At 41.4% G+C, this 20914-nt stretch overlaps 1 protein-coding gene across 4 annotated transcripts; it reads right to left on the bottom strand.

The window, feature by feature from the left end:
• Window positions 1-442: 442 nt before the first annotated feature.
• Window positions 443-19807, bottom strand: amd1 (adenosylmethionine decarboxylase 1). 4 transcript variants are annotated; one of them, XM_083790808.1, is made up of 10 exons: window positions 19494-19807; window positions 14098-14184; window positions 12424-12550; window positions 11498-11600; window positions 9478-9520; window positions 8581-8725; window positions 8161-8235; window positions 5385-5477; window positions 4769-4927; window positions 443-4477 (listed from the first exon to the last, which is right to left on the bottom strand). In XM_083790808.1, the coding sequence occupies exons 1-10, from the start codon at window positions 19601-19603 to the stop codon at window positions 4334-4336; spliced, it is 1086 nt and encodes a 361-aa protein (XP_083646934.1). In that variant the 5' UTR covers window positions 19604-19807; the 3' UTR covers window positions 443-4333. The 4 variants fall into 4 exon arrangements, with proteins under 4 accessions (XP_083646934.1, XP_083646935.1, XP_083646936.1 ...); XM_083790809.1 differs by having other exon boundaries at window positions 4769-4924; XM_083790810.1 differs by lacking the exon at window positions 8161-8235.
• Between the last annotated feature and the right edge of the window lie 1107 nt (window positions 19808-20914).

Below are 20914 nucleotides of genomic sequence, written 5' to 3'. Positions count from 1 at the left end.
TGTCTCATTTGCTGCAGTGTGCCAATGATGGTATGAGGTGTGCATGAAAAATGTAAAACAGCATAATAGTATGTACAGATTATATACCACTGCTGACTTTTACATTCCATTTGGTTTTCAATTGTGAAAAATCACAGAATTTTAATGTGATATATAGGCCTATGTCAGCTTATCCAAATAAATCAATACATGGTTCCCTCTCTTTAATCCATATCATTAAAACATGTTGAATACTACTGTATCTATATTGCACTTTGAATGCATCAGCACATTTAACCAATGTTGCCTCCTCTATACTTTTTAATGTTTTTAAATGGCTTTGCCTCTTTTTAATGTGTCTGTTGTTTTTAAACATGACAAGCACCATGAGTTGGTATTTTTGCTCCCTCGTGTGCGTACTAGTTTGTATCATGGAAGTAACAAAAAGACAAGACAATACAGATAAGCGAGCATTTTTTATTATAATTATTGAAGCATCAAGCTCATAGTACAGATAAAATTAGCACATCTTGACCATTCAAAGAATAGCAAAAAGAAAGAATTAGAACAGCAAAGTTTCCCTTCCGTACATCCTGATACTTCCTGCAATTGCTCCCTCTCACTCAGGGGAGGCTTTTCGCTTTCCTTTCCCATTGGATTCAATAGGTAAGGCAAGATTACCCACTTCAACCCTGGCGTATGTCCTTATTGGTGAACATTTTCAAAACATTTTCAAATTAGAAAATGTTTTGAAAATATTTGAACATTTGACAATAGGGCTCCAGTGGTTAAAAAAAAAGAAAATAAAAGGAGAAAAAAAAGAAGAAGAATAGAGCCACGTGATCGAGTTCGCTTTCAACATGTCACCCCTTAACTAATTAGTGTTGAACACTGGTTTTACAACAGAAAGAAAAAGAAAACAGTTGGACAAAGAAAAAAGAAAGATTGGTCCGCAGCAAAAATGCATTCCTTACAAAATGTTTTTGTAAAAACTTTACCATCGAACAGCATAAAATGCATTTCAGTTTTTAGTATAAAAAGGAAAATGATTCATACCAATAGGACTACCTACTACACAAGGTTGTCAAACCTAAGTAGTACATAGTCCCCCCCACCCCCCAAAAAAAGGATTGTGAAAAAACTAAACAAAAAGCTAAAAATGTAACGTGATGAACATAAAGAACCTATGACAATTGTGGCAGATCACTTAAAGGTAAAGATATTTCAGGTAAGGACTCCAACTAAAAATTGGTCCTCTGGCAAAAAAACAAAACAAAAAACAAACAAACAAATAAATAAAATAAAAAAACACTCCAAAAAAGCCACGACAGACATACTGGAGGGCAAGCAATTCCAATTGTCAATTTCACTTGGAGTATTTGCACGAATTGTTCATTTAACTAATGGTCCACTGTCATTTTCTGCATAGTTTTCAAATACGCCTTAAGTGATCCAATACACAATTTACTGTTATAGGTGCCATCCCAATAAATGTGATATTTAGTTCCCAAAATTGAGGATGAAAGTAATCCACGTGTGCTGAAGGCAGGGCAAGGTCCTGTAACTCTAGCTGCGCACACAGATTCAAACCAAGTCTGCATTTTCTGGTAGAAAGCATACAAATGCCAATGATAATTCAGCTATTAATCAAAAGGCAACCCTCCCCATATAACTGCTACATGTCTGGCAACAGAATTACAAAAATGCTCAAGCTTCAGCACTGTGCCTGATTTATAGTTAGTTGCGGACCAGTTTCGCACATGAAAATTGCCGGTCTACAAGCCCACAATGCATCACAGTGCATCGCAGAGCTTGTAGATCTGCTATTTTCGGTATGAGACCCAGCTCAACTAAGTGTAAATCAAGCTTAAGGAATACAAAATGTGATTAGACAAATGAACCCAACCACTCAAAAAGGAAGTATCCCCACCAGTCCATTAAAACCTGTATCAGGATGTGGCGGTTCCAACTGAGTATTAGCCAGTATAAAAAACCCAAAAAACAAACAAACAAAAAAGAGGGTGAGGTACACAGACCTTACTTACACAGGAGGAAGAGACGGTAGCACACTACACTGTCAAGCAATACAGCACTAGTAGTCACATGCACCATAGTGTCACAGGATGTTTCCCCTCACTGAACAAAGGGCATTGATAGAACAAAAAAAGAAAAGGGGAAAAAAAGAAAGAAAGAAGAAGAAAAAGATAAATAAATAAAACTGCTAGGGAGCCACATTTGGACCAATTCACTGCAGAAAGAAATGTCTGCGCACAAAATTAATAAAATGGCAGTTTATGCAACAGTTATGTGCGGAATGATCCGGGATCACCCTGGCATGCTCAGATTGGTGGGCCTCTATTGTGTGCTTACCGATTTCTGTATGGTGGGGAAAGGGAGAGAGAGGATGTATATTGTTTCAAAAAAGAAAAAAGGCTTTGCTGGGCAAGCGCTGCAGTAAGCAAAGTGTCTGATTCATTATTTCCCATTCAAAGCCCCAGTGGTGCAGCCAGTAGGGCTACTCTTGTCATATCACGATTCTAGGACCAGCTGACAGTCTGACTTTGTTGCGGGGGTGGTGGGTGGGGGGTGACTCTGTTGGGACCATGGAACAATGGCTGCCATGCTGGACGGCAGAGGGCATTGTCCTGACCTGTACACCATAGCTACATGGTGTGGGGGCGGAAGGGGTGGGGAAACTGGGTCTCCTCGAGTCATACATTCACAGCTAAAGCTCTTCTCTAGAGACCTCTACATTCAACAGGTAGGACAGCCCATTTGTAGCTGGCTGCACTACATTCAGTTGGGACTCAAAGTGCTCCCCCCATTTAATAAATCTATGTGAGTATTTAGAGGGTTTGTGGGGAGTGTGGCCGGGATAAAACCCCTAGAAGGTTCCCATTTACAGCGTTATTAAGCTTAATTTATACATTGTAGTACAAATTTATTTTTGGCAAGCAACAGTATAATATGCTGTGTATGTACAGTATATTATAAGCCTAATACATTATATTAGACTTTACAAAGCAAATATAAAGGGAACCCTAAGTGCACGTTCACCCAGACCCATTCTGGATACGCAAATTAATTATGGATTCCATTACTGGGCATTAAACTATAAATGTACTGAGACATTCAAATGGCCTAGATGATTGTCGAGGTGTAGACCCATGGCTGACCGAGCAGGGGTGTGTCAGACTAGATTATAGCTTGGCTTCAAAGCCCAAATAATGAATAGCCAAATAAGGAATTCTATTGGCTCCAGTGCAGTCCACTGCCAGGAGCACCCAAAATGACACTGACCAGTAAGAAGCCTTGAGCTTTTCATCTCAATAGTGCAACAATAATCATGAGGATGTAGTTACAGATTTCTTTCATGAGAAATCCATGAAATGTGTTCTTTCTAAAAAATATATACCGGTATATAAAAAGAAAAAAATGTGTTCTTTAAGATCAACATAACTTTTTGCAGAATAATCTAAATCAACAAGGAATAGAAAGGATCCTTGTGTGTGTATGAAACACAAATTCCTTTGAAATTGCATATGTTTAATTAATTTTATGTATTTGACCTTTTAAACAGTCGGGTTGGATTTTATAGATCTATTTTGTAATTGTAAAGAACTTGTTAACTTGCTGTGAATGAAGGTTATTGTTATTAACTTTAACCGATTCTAAAACACTCAACTTGAGACAAAAACAGTAGTCCTCCCTTTTCATACCAAAATAATATTCTTGGCCTCACCTGTACAGGTTGTGAATTGTTAAAATGCACACATAAATAGCAAATAATATAAAATTATTAAATTGGACATTATAAGGTATGTGATGTTGACAGACACAGTTGATGGTAGTTGACTGACAGGGGATGGGGGTTGAGCTCAATAAAAAAATGAAAAATAAAAACCTCAATAAATAGAAGACGTGGACTCATCTGAGCATGCCAGGGCCCCTGGCCTAGTGAGGGCGAAAGCCTTGTCTGTGAGGAATGAGGGGGGAAACCTGCAGGAAGGGACCACTGCAATGGGCACGGGTGGACAGCCTGAAACAGAGCATGTTTAATTCCTCTACATGCACTTCAAGATCACAGCAAGAGTGAGCTAGAATATCTAAACAGAGAAACGAGCTTTCATGCAAGAGTCCTAAGGTACAACAATGCATACAATTCAAACTGAAAGTTAAACTACGGGCCGGGGCGGCCTCTTCTGTGCCAAGAGATCCTAAACAACGACAACAATTGTGGAGGGGAAGGGGGAGGAGTAGCCTCTCCGTCGGGGAAGAAAGCAGAGCATAGGGGGGACACCCCCACACATGGCCGATGACTTTCTTTTTACGTTTCTTCTTCATTCTGGACAGCTCAGCTCTGCTGGTTTTGCTGGCGGTTCTTGGCGTAACTTGTAAAGACGAAATTGTAATCATTGAATTGGGCCAACTGGCGGTCGAGGCGTTTGTAGCCCTCGAGTTTCTGGGCGGAAGAAAAGACACTGCGACACTTGGAACTCTGATGGAAGAAGAGAAAAAGAGACAATAAAAAGGCTGTTACATGACAAGCACTTCACTTTTATTTAAAGCGTGCATGAAAGCATGGCTATACTGTATGTCACAGGTGTTTCCTAATGTTGTGATACTATGGTCATTTAACTTTCACTATATAGCTTCAAGTAGTGCCCTCATAATTGGATCCGCAAACGTTTGTCTGTCTACGTTGTCCTTACTGGCCGCTCATGCACCAAGACATTCCAACGTAGTGTATATAAATACCCCCAAGCCCTTGATCGTAAGTTCAACATACCTGATTCACAAAAAGTGTAGTCACAAATTTTCCTGGCTTGAAGATGTCCACCACCTTCCTGATCAAATCATCGTAGGACGTCTGGGAGAGATTGGTTTCGAAGCTGACGTAAGAGAACTCTGGCTCTGGAGTGATGTGGATGGTCCAGTACGTTCCCTGCTGGATCCAATCACATTACAGAAAACTTGACTTCAAACAGATGCCAGCAATCAAGGAAAACGGAACAATGATGGACACCTGATAACTCTTCTGCTTTATCAAAACAGGACAGTGAATAAAGAGAGGTGGTGCATGTACACAAATACTCCAGAGTTACATATTGAATGTCAATACACATACTTTTGGAACACACCGTTAAGTGTTAATCAAATCACCGTAAGCACGTTTCTTATATACTGTATATATATGATGATATTTGCCATAAGCAAAGCATGACATAAGCCCTATTTTATACAACATGCAGAAAGAATTATGTAAAATAGCCGCTCTACAATGAAACTGAGCTCTATTGTGAGCTTGTAAATGTGCTATTTTTTTGATATTTTGAAATTATGTTGCACCCATAGATATTACACTGGAAAGAGGACATTAGTCAAAGGTTACTATAGTAACTTACGTCAGTCTTCATTCCATTCATTGAGTATCCACAAGGGTTGAACATTGTGGCATCAATCACAGAACCTGGAATCAGGTCACGTATTCCACTCATCTGAAAGAAGAATACATGCAATTCACTCACACGTGCTCTCCAAAAGTGTTTCTGTTTTACACCTCATCCGCACTGCCAGCGACGCTAGCGAGCGAACAAGGAAATCTCATAAACATACTGTCCTGACGTACCGCAAGTGACAACGTGCCGTGCAGGGACGTCGTCCACCCCTCCTATATTCGCTCGCAGCCTCTATTTGAGCGAGATTTCGCGGCCCCGCAAACACATTTATTGGTTGAGATCTACACGCTACTATTTATTGGTTATTTGATTGGTTCAGGCTACGTCGCAAAGCAATGGCCGATGCTCCATATTGGGACAATTCTTCGTGTGATATCGCTGTCTGAGCGTTGTTCGCTCGCACCTTCCCTGTAAAATATCTTAGTTACAATGAACTTGAGTTGAGGTGTTTGTTTTGTTAGGGTAACTGTTGCATAATGGCAATTTCACATTAGAGTCCCGTGGTATCCCAGCCACCAAGCCCCTGGGTCCCCACTGAGACCATCTAAACCCTGGCTAAAAGCAACCGTTGAATAGCAGGCTGAGAGAACCAGAGGCCAGGGCTAAAATATATATCCCTCTTCAAATACCTTAGTTACCACAACATCGTTCATGTGAACTAGTTTGTTTATGCTTATTCACTGTAATTATCATTATGATGATTTATCGTCCTGGTCATGTCCACTCTGCTGGGTTGAAGCCGTCAGAATGTGAGCCTCAGTGGCTGCTCTCACAGAGCCCTCCCTCGGAGACAGACGGTCAGAGACCGGACACCCATGCAACTATGGAGGTTTCTATCATTTCGATGAAGAAGCATAAAAACAAACTACTTCACATGAACAATATTAGTGCAACTAAAAGATTTGGTGGGGGATATTATAATCAAGTTTGTGACTGCGCCAGCCCCAGCATTCTCCCGGTAATTCCCCCTTCTTGACATGCCTTTTCCCAGAATGCAACCACCGGGAACCCTGGCGCTAAATAGTGATACTCATAATAATAAATAATAAATAAGCATAAACAAACTATTTCACATGAACAATGTTGGTAAAGCTATTAAAGATATTTGTGGGGAAATATATTTTTTATATGCAAGAATCTAGTGCTGACAATCCGAGTGACATACAGTAGATACAAGGCATACAGTTAATTGGTTAGATTTGCATTCCCAAAAATTTCACACAATATTACCCCCTTTTTTGCATGTCATAGCCACTTTAAGCAAATAAAACAATTAACCAAAAGCAGACAGACACAATGTATACTAAACAAACAATGTACTGTACCAAATAATGTATATTTCCATTCCAGTTTACTTTAGGCCCTTCAAGCACAAGTCAGGTGATTGACAGGCACTATTATTGTACTTTGATAGAGTTTCACGGGAGAAAAGAAACGTTGTCCTTCAAGCACAAGTCCAATGTGATTGACAGGCATTATTATTGTACTTTGAGTTTGGCAGAGCTGTGAATTGGGTGATCAAAGCGAGAGAACTCTGTGTGATTTATTAAGTAGCCTACTGTACCTGGCAGGATTTTAAATAGTGATAATGTGCCTTTATTGAAAGGATAAATCCCCTTTAGATGTATCATCTCGTTTTTAGATGATACAACCAGTTGTACAGTATACAGAAGGTGCAGGGGGCGTTCTAATTTCTTACATTTTATTCATGAAAATCTTTTGAAAAAAGTAAAAATTCAAACAAAATGTACAAAACAAAAGATAAAGAGATATTATTTACTTATACCCATAAAAATGGGTCCCGGCCCACTGTTTGGGAAACCGTGTTCTAGAGGGCCCCCTTGACTATTGGGCCCATAGAGGCAAGGGAGGCGTTGCCTCCCCAAGCGTGATCTCGCCTGCCTTTGAAAAACAATGACCGTAAAAGAAAGACAGAAACACCCTGACAACGCAGCCAATCACCACTGTTCCCATTCTGTAGAGCGACCCTCACCTACCTTTGTCTTTATGGGGTGGGGGTCTGGGCCATCACCTTTACTCCCCTGGCAGGTTTTTGGTGCAACAGTTAAAGAACAGGAGCTTGCTTCATTTTGGACCCACCTTGCTATCAAAGAACGCAAGGGAGCTAAATTTGACACGCTTTTGAACATGTGCACAGCTGATGTTTTTGCCAGTATCCATTACTTCTTAAGGGCACTAATTACATTGCCAATGACAACATGTAGTCTTGAACATCTGTTTTCTAGTGTTCAAAGAGTAAAAAGTGCACAGTAAATAGTCTGTGCCTCCTAGCGTTTGAGATAGATTTAACTGAAGGTCTGAACTACTATTCAGTTATAGATATGTGAAGTCCCGTCGTCTCATGTTTTGAGACATCACTAAATGCTTGAACACCATTACATTTTGCTGCTAATGTTGTAATCGCAATGTTAAAATGAGTCACTAATTTGTGCAGGACGTCATGTTCGCCTTATCTCTATTCCGTAATGCTGCACAGTGCACACTGAGATTTTTTGAGAACAAAAATACATACGTTAATTATACTTGGGGCATATTCTCTTTGTTAAAGTTTTTCAGTTTGGTAGTGTTGTTGCTTTTTTGTTGCCCCCCCCCCTCTCCCCCCTCCTTGAGCCTATGGAGGGGCCAGTGGGCCACTTTGACTGCCAGAATTAAAACATCTTCTATCCTGTTGCCTGCCAGTTCTTAAGAGTTTTTCACTAACCTTTGAAAAATCATCGAATAGTCTGCGTCGCTCCATTCCGCGCACGGGTTCCCTCAAATGACCCGCACGCGTGTCCTAGAATCGGAAAATAATCATGATCCATACGCGACAATTGGTTTGAATGCTACAGGCTCTGGTGTAGAGCGAGCGAGGCACACTGTTTTCCATAGGAATGCATTGTGTGGGGTTTTTCCACTGGCTCCTACAGGGTTGGGAAAGCTTCTTTTTTGTGATCGACGCGTCATGAGGTCTCCCGAGAACCACCGAAACCAACCAAAGACCATAGGATAGCGAAGAGCGGCCTCCAGTGTAAAAACAAAACAAAGGTTGTGTCGCGTTTGGCAGTCTGAGCCTTTTGGCCAAAACTCGTGGGACTCACAGTCAATGTGTTAAGTTGCAGGGGCATGTTGGGAGACTTACACGAGTGACATCATTTGCAGAAACACCATCTTTCATGTAGAACTGGTCCATGATCGCTGGGTCAAGGTCACTCATCAGAACTTCCAGTGTCTGATCTGCATGCTTGTTCTCCCAGAACTCTGGCAAGTCCAGGGTGAACAGGTACCTAGAGGAAAATAATAGTTATTATTGACTACTATACATCCGTCATGTTATGTATAGTGTCAATATTTATACAACTCAAACTGTATTAGTACTATGCCATACCCGTTTTGGGATATGATATGAGTGTATTGTGAGTACATTCCACCCAAGTGAAGGAGTGTCCGTTATAGTGTATTGTGAGTACATTCCAGTGTATTGTGAGTACATTCCACCCAGGTGAAGGAGTGTCCGTTATCTGTCCTCCATCATCTTTCCTCTGTCAGTAAAACCTACTTGAGTAGGTTAATAGATACATTAACCTACACATTTCGTAGCCATTTCTGAGCCACTTATATATATATATGTAGGGGGTGCATACTTAGTTTAGACTAGTCATTGGTTAGACATGGGTTAAGGTTAGGTTTCGGTGTGCTGCCCCGTGGGAGGTTAGGTTTAGGGTGAGGGTTTGAGATAGGTTGTAGTTGTAGGACTAATGACTGGTCTAACCAATGACTAGTCTAAACCAAAAACTGTCTAAACTAAGTATATATATAACAGGCATCCACCGTGGCACACCTGATCAGTCAATCACAGCGGCAATTTCTCCGCCATGCATGGTAATTATTCCATCCTCAAATTTCTGCACCATGCACGGTAATGTTTCCGTCTTAAAAGTTTGGCCAAACTAAAATTATTAGCTAGATTAAGATAGATAACATAGATACAGTCGCACTGTACATAGGCAAACTCAAATGTGTCTGTCATGTGTCTTACCAGCAGTCAGAGTTCAGACGGCCCATACAGTAGGCTGCTCCATCTGGAGAGGGAAAAATGATGGACACTCATGTCAGTCGTCATGTTTGTTCCCATGTTCATGAGCTCACGGCGGCCCAGGCATGTGATGCACAGCACAGCTTGTGCTGCGTTGCTGAGTCACATAACACATTCTGTCACTCTTAGTCCTGTCACACTTGAAACATGCAAGACTAGAAATACAAATCTAATATGCATTGGGGAAAATAAATCACACCTGTGTGAAGTGAGGGGCGCCCTTATCATTATACATCATCTCATTAAGAACTGAATTCATGTGATTGGTTAGCTGATTTGCTCGTCTACATATGACGTACATTTTCCCTTCATTGTCAATGGCATTTAATGTTTGTGTTGCCACAAATTTCCGTCATATTTGAGGCACAAATGACTTAATTTCTCCTTTCATTGTCAATGGCAAATATGAGACATGAGGGGACAAAAGCTGTATATAGGAGGCCCCTCAAAAAAGTGTTATGTCTGTGTTTCTCTCTCGGGGGCTCTATGGACAGCAGCCATGAAGGCTCTGTTCTATTTAGTGTAGCACAGTGGTTCTCAAATGTTTTAATTTCAAGGACCTGCATAACTATGAGAGTCCATTTGTACACTCTCAGAGTTACACACCTGTAAGGGGGAATTTGGAACCCCCTCAAGGAACGATGAGGGTCCCTGAACCTCGCTGGTGTAGCAGAGTCTTTCCAGTGAGCCAACATGACTTTGACCAGCATGGAACAGAGCCCTAATAATTAGTATAATTGGTAAGACCTGCAAAGGGAGTAAGGAAGAGGACCAATTCCTTTCCAGTATCATTGGGTAATATCTGATACTTAGTGACCGGAGAGCAAAGGTCCGTTTCTCAGTGGATTTATGTTCTATGAAGGTTAAACAACTAATTCAGCCCCCATGCCCCTCACAAAAATGCAGGCAAAATTCGTGAGAGCAAATCCATATGGCCAGCATTAACAACTTGTTAATGTGAAAACACTCATGTGAAAACACTCCTTGGGCTAAAAATGGCCATAGCAGTCATCACAAATGTGATGAAGGTCATTTTGACCTTCATAGATGGGTTGAGAAACTGACCTTTACTCTGATCTTTACTGTCCGCGGTCACAGAAGTAGAAATACAATAAAGATGGCATTGGCATCTAAGATCCAATCTGGTGCTTCAGATAACTTTACTGATTGAAAGTTTGCAATGGAGTAGGGAGTAGGGAGACCCCTCCAACCACTGCAGATGTGCTAGGTAAATTGTATTAACATACTCTAACTTTACCATACAGAATGGTTAGAATATGTCCTGGACTGTAGCGTAAAGGAGGCATGACACGGCCCGAAAATATCATTATGATACTGTTCATGTACATGTTATGATGAAGTCACACAGCAGTCTGGGGGCATATTGTATTTATCCCTACTGTATTGATACGACTCCTCCTGCCCCCCGAGATAAACATTTCCCTGCCAATGTGATATTGTGATTATGCAAAGGTTACCCTAAAAACACAGCAAGTCAATTGCATTGTTACTAAGATATTGGATAGAAATTAATATTTTTGAGGGGCGCTAGCTATATACAGGTCTAATGTTTGTTTTTAGTTCAATGTTTGTTTTAAAAACGCCATTGACAATGAAGGGAAAATTTACATCATCTTGTCCCTAACACAAACATTAAATGCCATTAACAATAAAGAGGATTTAATGTTTGTGTTGGCACCGTTTGTTTTCACCATTACATGACCTAATCAACATGAGTTAGAGTCAGACTTTAATATATTAGCACTCCTCACTTCACACAGGTGTGATTTTTAATGCCATATTTAGCCAGTACGAACGCAAATCTGCTATCTAAATTACTAGCCTAACCTGCTAGCCTAACCTGCTGCGTTTTCAGTGATGTACACTATCATAAAGACATTTTCTGGGGCGTGTCATTGGACATTTAAAAACATTTGCTAGTATTTACTCAGGTATTACTTACTTGGGAAAATCTGGCTGAGAAATTCCACTTCCTCTTGGAAGTTTCGATGAGGAAATTCCTGATGGATGGGCTTCATGAAGTTCTTGCGAGAATAGAAGAAATTCTGTTGAGGAAAATAAAATGCCCATTGCAATTTAAAATAGTCACAATATATGGATGTTTGAAGAGAAGTTTGTTTCAAAGACTATTGACCAGTCCAGATAAGAACTAAATATATTTTACTCATTGCAATCTAAAAAAAATTTATTAGGATAATCTATTTTTATGCAAACCTAGTAAAGTGTGTTTATCTGCAAACATGTTGTAATGGCTCTGCAAAGTAAAATCCTCATTATTGATTTAACTCAGAGTTTAACCACATTAACCCTTGCATGCCCATTCTGGGATGTTATGGTTCTGTCATAACAGTTGAACATCTACAAACACAAAACGTTTCACATTGTCACGTCACGAGCTTGTAGGCCATTTTGGCTAATGTTTGCCCATTGATGTCAAATTAAGTATATGGTTTAAGTAGTTAAAGATAGAATCAAGTGGACACATGAGGTCCATCATGTTAAATTAACACTGATTATTTAACTATGTGCATATGGATTACATGCTAGATTCTCTCCTCTATCCTGGATCACAACTCATGTGGCGCATTCCATGCACCATTTGAGGTTGAGTCAACATGCTGTGCACTCCTTTTCTCTTTCTTTTTTCTCTCCTTTTTCTCTCTTTTCACTTTATTTTCCTTCCCTTTACTGTCCTTTTTATTTTATTTTTTATTTCCTTTTTTAGTTTTTGTGGGTGGGTAGGTAGGGAGCAGGGGGAAAGCTGGGATGTTTTAAAAATAAAAATACACAAGAAAGCACTGATCAATATGATATTGCTGGTAAATGTATCTATATGTGTGATGTAAAAAATAATTGCTCTCCTCTCACCTCGATGGCATCAAAGCCACAATACTCCCTGGCGAGTTCCAGCAGAGGCACCAGTGCTTGCAGTAAGAGGGTGGTTCCGCATGTCTTCAAAATGAAACGTCTCTTGGAGACAAACATGCTACTCTCACTGTGGAGGACAAACAGAGGAACAAGGCAGGAAGACGGAACAATTAGACCAGTAGTTCCAGTCGTGAGAGTCGTGAGTCGTGAGAGACAAAATCCCACGGTACACCTGGACATGTCACATGTCACATGTCCAGGTGCGTCTTGGGATTTTGTGGAAACCACATATATTATCATTGCAATATTATCATTGCACTAATTAATTTACGATTTCAGTACTTTGTGCAAACATAAATGTATGTAACATAAATAGTTATTTTTTTACCCCACGATTTTTGCAACCCATTTTTTCACCCAGTGTTGCTTATCTAATGTAATCCTGGGCGCTACACTTCCTCTGAAAACCTGGGAGGGCAGCGGACTGGCCTCATGCTTCCTTCTATGCATGAGGAGTCCAAGCTGCTTCTTTTCACCTGACAGGGGAGAGTTTCTCTGGCCGGACGTAGCGTGTGGAAGGAACACGTTATTCCGACCAGTTCCTTTCCCCTGCATCAGGCGCCCGGCTGGCCAGGGAGAGGTAATTTAGAGACCAGGATTACTGCATGTTTTTTGTGAGGGTACCTACCCTAGGGTACCTACCCTAGGGGAAAATAGTTATTTTAAAATGTCTAAAATAATGAAAATATCACAAACTCACAAAGCGTCAAGATGTGATGCATTGTCAGCTTATAGATTAGTCTATTTTTGGTACTTTGGACATTTTTAAAGTATGAAATGGAGTGTGTGGCTAAACCTTTTATTAGGCATTCGGATATGAATACAGGTGTGCCTTGAGATTAGAGTAGTTAAACTAACTAATTTGACCATAATTACTCAGAGAGTCTGTACTACGACTGGTCGAGTTTGTGAAAACTACTGGGTCTTTGTAAGGATATTGGGCAGTTAAGTCCCTTTCATTTTATCTAGAAAATCTAAAGATGAAGACAGTCTATGTCACTGGTCAGGCAACGGGTGATACTAAACCTATACTTGCTATGTGTGAGCCTACGGGGTATGCCAGGGTAATTGTCTAATCCAATACAATGTCATAACAGGCACAGACTACTAGACTAGAGCATCACAATGAAGTGTTGACTAACACACGCCATCTATTTAGAGTAACCATGACGTGACAGTGAAAATAGCTGCCATGACCTGGATTCACCTTGTGTCTGCTTAATGCTCCGTCATGTACACTGGACACCCAACTGTCAGACAGTTTAAACTGCTTAGCATGTCATAAGCCAGTAGACACTTTTGGAACCAGATGGAAGGAAAGGGTGGTGAGGGGGCTTCCTATGGCACATCGCACTGGTATTGTTGTCTGACAACCCTGATTGGCCAATTTGGGATACTGGAGGATTTGAATATAATGTTATTGTTGTGCATCTAAACTATAAGAGAACCACAGCCATTTAGCCCTTCCAAACATACTATCTACACCTGTCCGAGGATGGGATGGTTCCAACTCGTCATGGTGCTGGAGTGGACACTACAAACAGATTACTGTCTAAACCTTTGTAATCTGCTGAACAGGAAGGGAAAGGAAGTAAGAGAGTATGCTGAACTCACCTGAGTATATAAGCTTCCTGCTTGTCAGTTTTTGTCACACTTATGATCAAACAATGCACATTCTCCAAAAGTTTGTCCCACTCAAACCTGAAACAAGAAAGAGAGAGGGGAAGGGATATAGTGTATTACAGAATTACACAAACATACCTATAGTCTAGTGCTCTGTGGGATTATCCAACAAAAATGCCCAAACAAGGAAATAAAAATGTCTTGTTTACAATGATGATGATGTCATTAAATGATCTAGATTCTAGAGCCAGTTAGGAATGTGAACCATCTTGAGCATGATTATTCAAATGAAAGTAAACCCAAAGTGCATTCCTCGTTATTAATTCCTTATTATTAACAAGAGGATGTAAAGTTCCAGTACATGAGGATGTGCTGGAACGGGCTTATCAGATACCAGCAAACTACAAATATACAGTAAATTAACTTCCATTTCCAATTTCGTGGGCGAGTGCAAATCTTACACTACTTTACTATATTCTCTGGGAAAAGGAAAAAAGGCTACAATCGAGTCTCTCACATTGATTGCCTTTGCTTTCATAGGCAAAACAAACACTTCAGTCCGAGTTGTGCTGCAATAAAAGGGAACTGCAACTGGGCAGAAAATCTGCAGGATATTGTGGATTTAGGCTTTGGGTCCCGTTTTAGATCCCTGGTATTCATCGCTTGGTAGAGCACTGAAGGCAGACTGGCGTAGACAACATAGCTTTCTGCTAAACAACGGGCAGGCTTCTCCCTCACTATCTATCTCTTTCAGCACCCCTCCCTCCAGCACTCGGTACTCAAGGACAGCTGCAGTGTTGAGGCAACCGCGTCACATTCCCACTACAACCTTGGAGGGGCAGCCCAAGCGAGCAGGAAAGCGCATGCGGAACGTCCATTATGGAGCAGAGACTGGTAGAGAAGAGTGAAGAGCACACCGCTCAATGGGAATTTACCAGTAGGGAGTATTGCACAACCCCACCCCGCCCCCCTGCGAGATGGTACAGGGCTGCATGAATCAACCGCCCCTTCTAGTGGTCCATATTTAAAAAAAGCAAGCTTTGTGCGCTTTCGAGTGCAAAATGTGAGAGTGCCCGGTTAAGAATCCTTTCGAAACGTCTCTCCAGGCATCGGGTACATTCCTCAAAAGCCTTTCCTAAAAAGCAGCAATACAAGCTATGAAATGTTCTCGTTAAAACAGCAAATAGATTCACAATTCTTAACACACAAATATAATATTTCTTACTGACTAAGTAGAATTTAAAAAAGAATGACTGAACTGAGATTTGATACCTTCTAAAGTGCCAGCTAGGACTCACTGACAAGATGCCAAGCCACTTTCAAGCTCTGCAGATAGGTGACAGACCAGATACAAGATGGTGGATCACAATGATAAACAAACCACACATTTAAGAATAGCCCATTCATGTGATAAGGCAAGCCATGTAAAGATTTTTCAAGTTTCAACTTCTTGACTGTAAAGCTTCTATACAATGAGTTACTCATAAGTTCATAACATCACAACATAAACTATCCTATCATGCCACATAACCAATTCCCCCACCAGAAAACCACAAATCAGTTAATAATAATAATCTTTTAATTTGAAGGATACAGTGTTTTCTGTCAGTGTTTTCTCACATTTGGTTCTGAATATAATCCAAAATAAACAGATATGAAACAATACTTTTTTAAATTAATTATTAAAGTAGCTATGAGCAATAATATGTAAAGAATAATAATGTTATTATTAATTTATGTTTTTCTTGGTATTCAGACAGCCCCCAAAAACATTTAATCTCTGTGACGCATCTAGGGGCCACAATCTGATGTCCCTAGAAGCCTTGTCATTGGTCGGAAGAAACCCGGTCGAAATGACTAACCAATCAGGAAGTAGACAGGCAAAATCGACAAATGACAAAGCTTCTAGGAAAATCTTTGAATGCAGATTGCGGCCCCTAGATGCGTCACAGAGACTACATTTATTTTCAGAGCGTTTTACCCATTGCTGGCTGTCTGAATACCAAAAAGAAAAAAAATATTTATTGCTTATAGCAGCTTTAACAGCTAAAACACAAATTGTGCTGCAATATAGTAGGGATGTCAACAGTTAGCTTCAAAATAAATAAAAATATCTGAATATGCTGAATAGCTTACTGGTGTTGCATGCATTTTCATTATAATAATATTACAATGTTTCAAATTGTGTTGACATTTGGTAAATAATCAATAAGATTGTATTTTAATCAATGTCATTTAAAGTACACTTTTATTAGACTTTTCACCTTTATCTATCAAGTTGAATAATGTTGCATTTTGAAAGGAGCCTAAATAAATAGCCTTCTGATAAACTACTAAAGTATCACCTCTTATTACCATAGTTAAATTATAATTTAATTAATCCTACAGATGCAAGCAGCCACAGTGCCATCGGTGCATTCAAGAGTGACTCTAGAACGGAGGTATGTGTGCTTTGTTTATTTAAAACTACTACACAAACTTTTCAGGAATAACAAGTTTGAACTTGACTGCAACCCACAGCCAAAGCTGGGTCACTGTACTTCCTGCGCAGTGACATCACAAGAGATGTCGCAACATGCCAGCTTCATACCTAAAGAGACCCTGTCATCGGAGACATGGGTAAGCTCCCATTTCAGTGTGAAATAGACACTGGGGTTGGACAACTGAGGCTATTTCTGGTCCTTCGGCAGTGTCAACTTTCCCAGAGAAGATGGATGTAAAAGGGGGAGGGCAGATGAATGGCAGGAGAGCAGCTCCCTTCAAAACCAAGACAAGAACATGTGCTGAGCAAACACATGTCTGAGTAACAGCTCTTGCCTCTTGGTCAAGTTTATTTATTTGGGTAAACTGGAGTAATAGAAAGGTTAGTAAGGCAAGAAAGGGTGGTGATGTGTGTGTTGGGGGGGGGGGGTCACGAGACACAGGTGAAGGTCACACAGCTGTAATAACATTCACCAAAGTGTAAATAATTAGGCTTATATTTAGGCTTATTCAACACTATGCTGCTCCCTGAACCCTGCATAGAGAGAAGCTAGTGGAGCGAGTGAAGTGAAGTCCAGATTTGTGAATCAGATGCCCTTGTGGACTTATTTGGACATTGGCAGGCGTCCAGCGCCGGCCTGATCCACTGACAGCGTCTCTCTTGAGCCGTTAATCTTCCCTCACGGCAGTAAATTAATGCCAGTCGCCATGCACTCGCCAGGCCCACACACACACACCGGTCTTAAACTATAGCCTTTGTGATCGGGCTAACAACTGAGAAACTCTGGATTTTCGTGCACTGGACTAATTAAAAGGACTTGGGACATTGCCACATGCATAGAGAGGAGCTAAAATAGGTCGTGGATCATGCAGTTTCAAACAGAATACCTGCTTGCAATTTAGACACACAGCACCGGCTAGGCTGTAGTGACTACCGGTAATAATAATTAGCCATTGCTCTGACTTATTTTCAATCAGCTGCTGCAGCATCGTCTGTGAACTATTTACTGTATGACACCACACCTCCAAGTTTCTCCACCTCATTTCACACCAAGGATTCAAAACTAAAGTATTCTCTAACCAACAAAAGTGTATTGTTTCTTCCAGCAAATTGAAATTGAGTTCAACTTCAGCCCATTCAAAGCCACCAGTGTTGCTGACAACCATTCATGTCTGCTTGGCTTAAAGTGTATTTATATAGCCTAATGTTCGATGATTGATGCTGGAAATGTGTTGTGACAAACACTATCTTGATGAGAAGGTGTCTACAGCATTTCCTAGAATGCATCACAGTAGTGGTTCCAAGGCAATCATACGTAAGAGAGGGAGCCCGGGACCAATCACATGAAGTGGGTGGAGAAGGCTGGGTGCTGGGAAACGTGACTAGCCCAACTGCAACAGTATGTCCCACGTGGTAATAAATTTACCTAATGTAATGCTATCGTAGTATGATGAGCTACAGTCAGAAAAGTAATCGCTGTCTGTCAAACCATGCAGCTGAACCACACACTGGTTATAACATCTCTATAGTAAATTCCTCAATCCTCAGTTCATGTATTTACTAACTGCGTGTAGCCAGTTCACGTCTCCATTCATTCGTGACGTTGGCCCTTGGCCGACTGGAGACGCAGAGGCTCTGAAGGCGTCGTTCGCGTTAAAAAGCTGCGTCAAATGTGGCTGTTTCATGCGGCTGTGTGATCTCCGAGTGCCGCAGAGGTTATAAATCTTGTCCCGGTGCCCATCCAGAATAGCAAATGCCGCATAAGGAATGGCTAGAAGCCAGCTAGAGCACGCGGTCCGGTCACCGTCTACCTACCTACCAGGCTACCACATGCTTGTTGTCTGCCGCCGGGCCATCTTTGTAAGAACACGGCCTCCTAGTCCTAGGCCACCTCATGACGCACCAAACTATGGACCCCCTTTAGCTTTCCACAGAAAGCAGCCCTACTGACGTTAAAACGTCACATTCAAGCAAAAACACACGAATTGTCTGACCAGTATGACCGTCAGTCAGACATGAATATTAGCGATCATACACACGAGAGCCCATTACAGATTGACGTGCTATTTCCACGCGCGTGTGCGCATGATAACTTAAAGGGGGAGACAGTGACTTGTGCCCAAAAAGATCCATGATGCGACTGAGCCGAGGCCTCATCCTCATCATAGTAACTCATAATGCTACCACCAGACCAGCACACCTGTCAGTTGTGATTGTATCTCTCTCCCCACTTATTACATAGGCTATTACACAGCGTTACTCAACTACTGCATAATAATCATTGTATTTCAGACTGTGACGCTCGTCGAAAATAGCAGATCTTGAAGCTCAACGTTGTTGAGTTCGTAGCTTGCTATTTTCGACCTGACGCTGGGAAGAAAATGACGGGGGAAGAATGAATGACTCCGCAAGTGCCAATGTGTTGGGGGGGGGACGATGAAGTGGCCATTTTTAACAGCAGTGACGACGTGTTCTGGCGCCAGGGCCCCGACGGGGTTCATTAAAACGATGCATAATGATAAAATGACCAGGGGGGAAAGGGCAAGGGCTCTGAACAAATAGTTAATAACGTTCGTTGTGACTTGTGAGTTTCTTATTCCAACGCGTCGTCTGACAGGTCGCACTGAGTGAGGAGGAGCTGCAGTTTGTGCGGCTGTCTAGAGGTGATCAAGAAGCGTCGTTCATTAAAGCGATTCGGACTTCCCTACTACGTGCGACGGTGTGGCTTGCCGACGTGATCGGGTCTGACGGCAGGCGACAGCATGTTTTTTGTCGAGCTAAAGTATATAATACATAAATAACCCCTTTAACAGTCGACCTGTCTACGGTCTACTCTACCCGATCGCTCAAGGGAGTTCAGAAACACGGCAGCCACAGTGCCACACACAGACAGACAGACACAAACCTCGGGATGGTGCGGAGGTCCCCGGTGCCTTTGGTCTCATCTTGCCGGGAGAACCACACCTCCAGCAGCTTCTCAGTCCCCTCGAAGAAGTGTGCACCGTTCTCTTCCATCGTGAGACAACAGACACCAACAAAACAGAAAATTAAAAAACGTTGAAGGGGAGGGGGGACGTTGGTCGACTTAGTCCTTTGCTTGATCGGTATAATTTATTGACTCAATGTCCTTTTAAGCAATCCAGGTGTTAATGTCTTGGTTCTTTTTTTACCGTCTTCCCTTTTTACAGAGAATACCGTTAGCGAGTGCTAGCTAATATCGCCGGCCATACTGTGTAGAGCACTGAATGAGCGGAGCGCACTGGTTTTATTCAGCAGCACCGACACCACGGCGCGCCGTTCGACCAATCACAGCGTCCGGACCTGGCCCAGGACGAGCGTGATTCGTCCGCGGAGCTGTCAAACTCTGGAAGGGAAGGGGCGTTGGTCACGTGACGATGCATCTCCCCAGCGTTACATTTTGTTCTTCTATCATAGAGTCATAGATCAACACGCTTTATGATACTCTATATGTTTTTGCGTAATTTGCCTGTCCTGGTGTGCTTTTGGACACTGTGTGTTTATAAAATGTGTTAAATAAATAGATAAAGGTATTCAATCAAAGTATATGGTTCCACATTTGGGTGATATGATATAATAATGAAGTTGTAATGATTATAGAACTCGAAAAGGATGATACGCACTTAACTTCCAAGACGAAAACATACAATTCCGCCATTTAAATGTAGGCTATTATTGTTTTCAGCGCTGGTTTTAGATTTACAGTCATAACTCCTACTCCGAGAAACCATAACAAAAAATATGATTTCTAATTCGTCGTACGACGGCGTCGCGAGCCGATGTACAAGCTTAAGTTTACGCTTCGTTGCTGACGCCTGACACTATGCCTTGTGAGCTTGTAGATCGGCTACTTTTGAGCGACCTATTACGGATAACGTTTATAACAAAGTTATGAGGAGATGAGAGGGCAAGTGTCTCATTTTGACAGGCGCAGGTCTCTGTGCTGGAGCTTTAAAAGTACGTTTAAAATAAAATACAAAAATCCGGCATTACGCCAAGACTGCGAAGATTTTAATGTAATTGTGTGTGTGAAACCGATGCCTGCATTTCTTTAGTACATAAAGAAGTGCTGCAGCCTGCAGCGCGAAATGCGGGTTGTAGTTCCCCAGGCTCCTCACACGCGTGCTGATGAATCCAGGCGGCAAGTTTAAAAAACTACGTTGCCCAGGAAGCCTTGCGCGCCAATTAGAAACGTCAACGAGCCAGTGAACATTAAGCGGAGCAGACCAAAATCCCAAACAAGGAAATGGTGGGGGAATAAAACGACCAGATTATTTAATTAATGCATGTAATAATTAATATTTTATT

This window comes from Protomyctophum parallelum (assembly GCF_964188405.1).
Source record: "Protomyctophum parallelum genome assembly, chromosome: 19".
Taxonomy (NCBI): Eukaryota; Metazoa; Chordata; class Actinopteri; order Myctophiformes; family Myctophidae; genus Protomyctophum; species Protomyctophum parallelum.
Note: the sequence above shows the minus strand (reverse complement) of the source record. Positions and strands in the feature narration are given on the sequence as shown.

Excerpts from the sequence above, each read along its gene's own strand:
- amd1 (XM_083790808.1), bottom strand. The coding sequence starts at position 19,603 with ATGGAAGAGAACGGTGCACACTTCTTCGAGGGGACTGAGAAGCTGCTG. Across the intron at positions 8,236-8,580 it reads CTGCAAATGATGTCACTCGT|GACACGCGTGCGGGTCATTT; the intron begins GTAAGTCTCCCA and ends TTCCGATTCTAG. Across the intron at positions 5,478-8,160 it reads TATTCGATGATTTTTCAAAG|ATGAGTGGAATACGTGACCT; the intron begins GTTAGTGAAAAA and ends TTCTTCTTTCAG.